The 1,882-nt window shown below is 46.0% G+C and overlaps 1 protein-coding gene across 1 annotated transcript in view; it reads left to right on the forward strand.

Moving 5' to 3' along the window:
- The first annotated feature begins 850 nt into the window (after positions 1–850).
- The window catches only part of LOC106808775 (poly [ADP-ribose] polymerase 1-like), a 32,428-nt gene continuing 31,396 nt past the window's right edge, over positions 851–1,882 (forward strand). The window contains exon 1 of the mRNA XM_014811623.1: positions 851–896. Coding sequence (XP_014667109.1) covers positions 885–896 — 12 coding nt within the window. The 5' untranslated portion in view covers positions 851–884. The remainder of the gene's footprint in view (positions 897–1,882) is intronic.

Consider the following 1,882-nt stretch of genomic DNA (forward strand, 5'->3'; position numbering starts at 1 on the left):
CCCTTTCTGTTCATGAATTGAAAAGTGATTTTCGGCTTCATTCTCCCCACAACCGACGTAACGGCTAACGCACGGCACGCAAACCGCACGCACGGCACGGCAACGGCAAACGCAACGACGGTTCACGCACAACCACAACAGACACACACAGGCCACACACACACACACAACACACACAACCACATCACACAGAACAAGCACATATTGCACACGACAATAATGATTCCGTCAAATCCTACCACAAAAGTTAGAAAAAAAGTAAACATGCAGTGAGTTTTTTCGTGGGGGCGTGTGCATGCAAGTGGTGGTTTGTAAATTAAATTTTGAAAGATACTGTTGTAACCGCCGACCCGGCACTGGGCCGGAGTTTTTGCGTAGGAATTCCCTAAGAGCAATACGTATAAATAGAGTTACATATAATAAAAAAACTAAATCTGATAGTAAGTAATATAAACCGAATATAACTCAGCGATCAATTTTAAAGTTAATGGACCATATGCGCCCTGTGATAGAAGAACACAGCGGCAACCTTTCGAACAAACCTTGCCCCTTGACCGCCGGTTTCCCGTCCTCGCCTTATTCACGTCTGGCTGGCCCACAGAAGCGATCCGAAACAGAACGGTGGAGCCCGTCTAAACCTTGCCCGCGCCGATCAAAAAAGGTAGTTTCGCGCCATAACCCGCTCGTCGTTGACGGTACCCGTGATCTTGGTTTTGTTGGTGCCCTGTTTCTGAACAATAAAATGGCAAACCATGAAAGCAGCTAGATTGTGCCGTGTCTTAGGGCGGACGTAGTGCAAAGAGTAGCCCGGCGTTTCTGTAAAAAGGCATGTAATTTTTGAAAACCTATAATCCTAAAAGAACACCCTTGCGACCTTGCCTATTATGAAAATCCAGGGTGGAAAGTCCAAATCGGAATGTTAGAATTCCAAGGCGGTAATTGGCGCTGAAAGGGGTCCGCTTTTGTTCGTATCAGGTTTTACTAATACAGGCTCAAATAGGGTCTTATGTCCACCCAGGGTACTGCGGCAAACGTAACCCTGGGTAGCGGTCCCCCGCGTTATAACGCGAGGAAAACGTAACGCCCGGGTTAACTAGGGCCTATCTAGCTGAATATGGTTTAGGGTTAGGGTTTAGCGATAGTGGTTAGGCGCCTTAACCGCGAGTCAACAGATCCACAAGGGCACTTGAACGCCGTTTCAAAATAATGAAAATGATGGTTTAATAAATACGCTTGTGGCTTTATAAGCCCCCGGCAAAAGCCGGGCCACGGTCGCCTTCGTTTTCCTAAATGCCGGCCAGTTCCCCGCTACGCCTTAAACCCTAAACGCCTAACCCCTAACCCTAACAAAACCCCTAACTCTAAAACCACCGATACCCTAAAACCCTAAAACCTAATCCTAACTCTAAACCCTAACCGCCTTGTTTACTTGAAGATAACACTAAAAAATTCAATAAAAAACTGCGGGCAATTTTAAGGAAATCGAGACCGTCCCGCAGCCCCCGTCAGATATATGGCCGGTTGCCGGCAAAATATTAAGGCCACTCTTGGTAATAAATACAACGTGTCAAGTAACTAACCTAGCTAACCAAGTAAAAAGCGCTACGCAAGTAACCAATAAAACTACTAATAGTCTTTAATGTTTTGATTTGACCCACATAACTTCACTTCAACACACCGTCCCAACTACCCGCTGCAAACACATAGCCGGCTGCATGCCCTTTTGTGCATGCAGCAAAATAACCAGCTGGGATATAGAACTTTCCTAGTGATATTAACCTGTTTTAACAAAATTTTCGAAAAGCCGACGAGACCGCCGATTATTTTGAGCCGGCCAGTTTCTGGCGTGAACCTGTGACGCTTGGTTTCCAATGTGCATATC

This window comes from Priapulus caudatus, unplaced genomic scaffold, assembly GCF_000485595.1.
Source record: "Priapulus caudatus unplaced genomic scaffold, Priapulus_caudatus-5.0.1 Scaffold303, whole genome shotgun sequence".
NCBI classification, from domain to species: domain Eukaryota; kingdom Metazoa; phylum Priapulida; class Priapulimorpha; order Priapulimorphida; family Priapulidae; genus Priapulus; species Priapulus caudatus.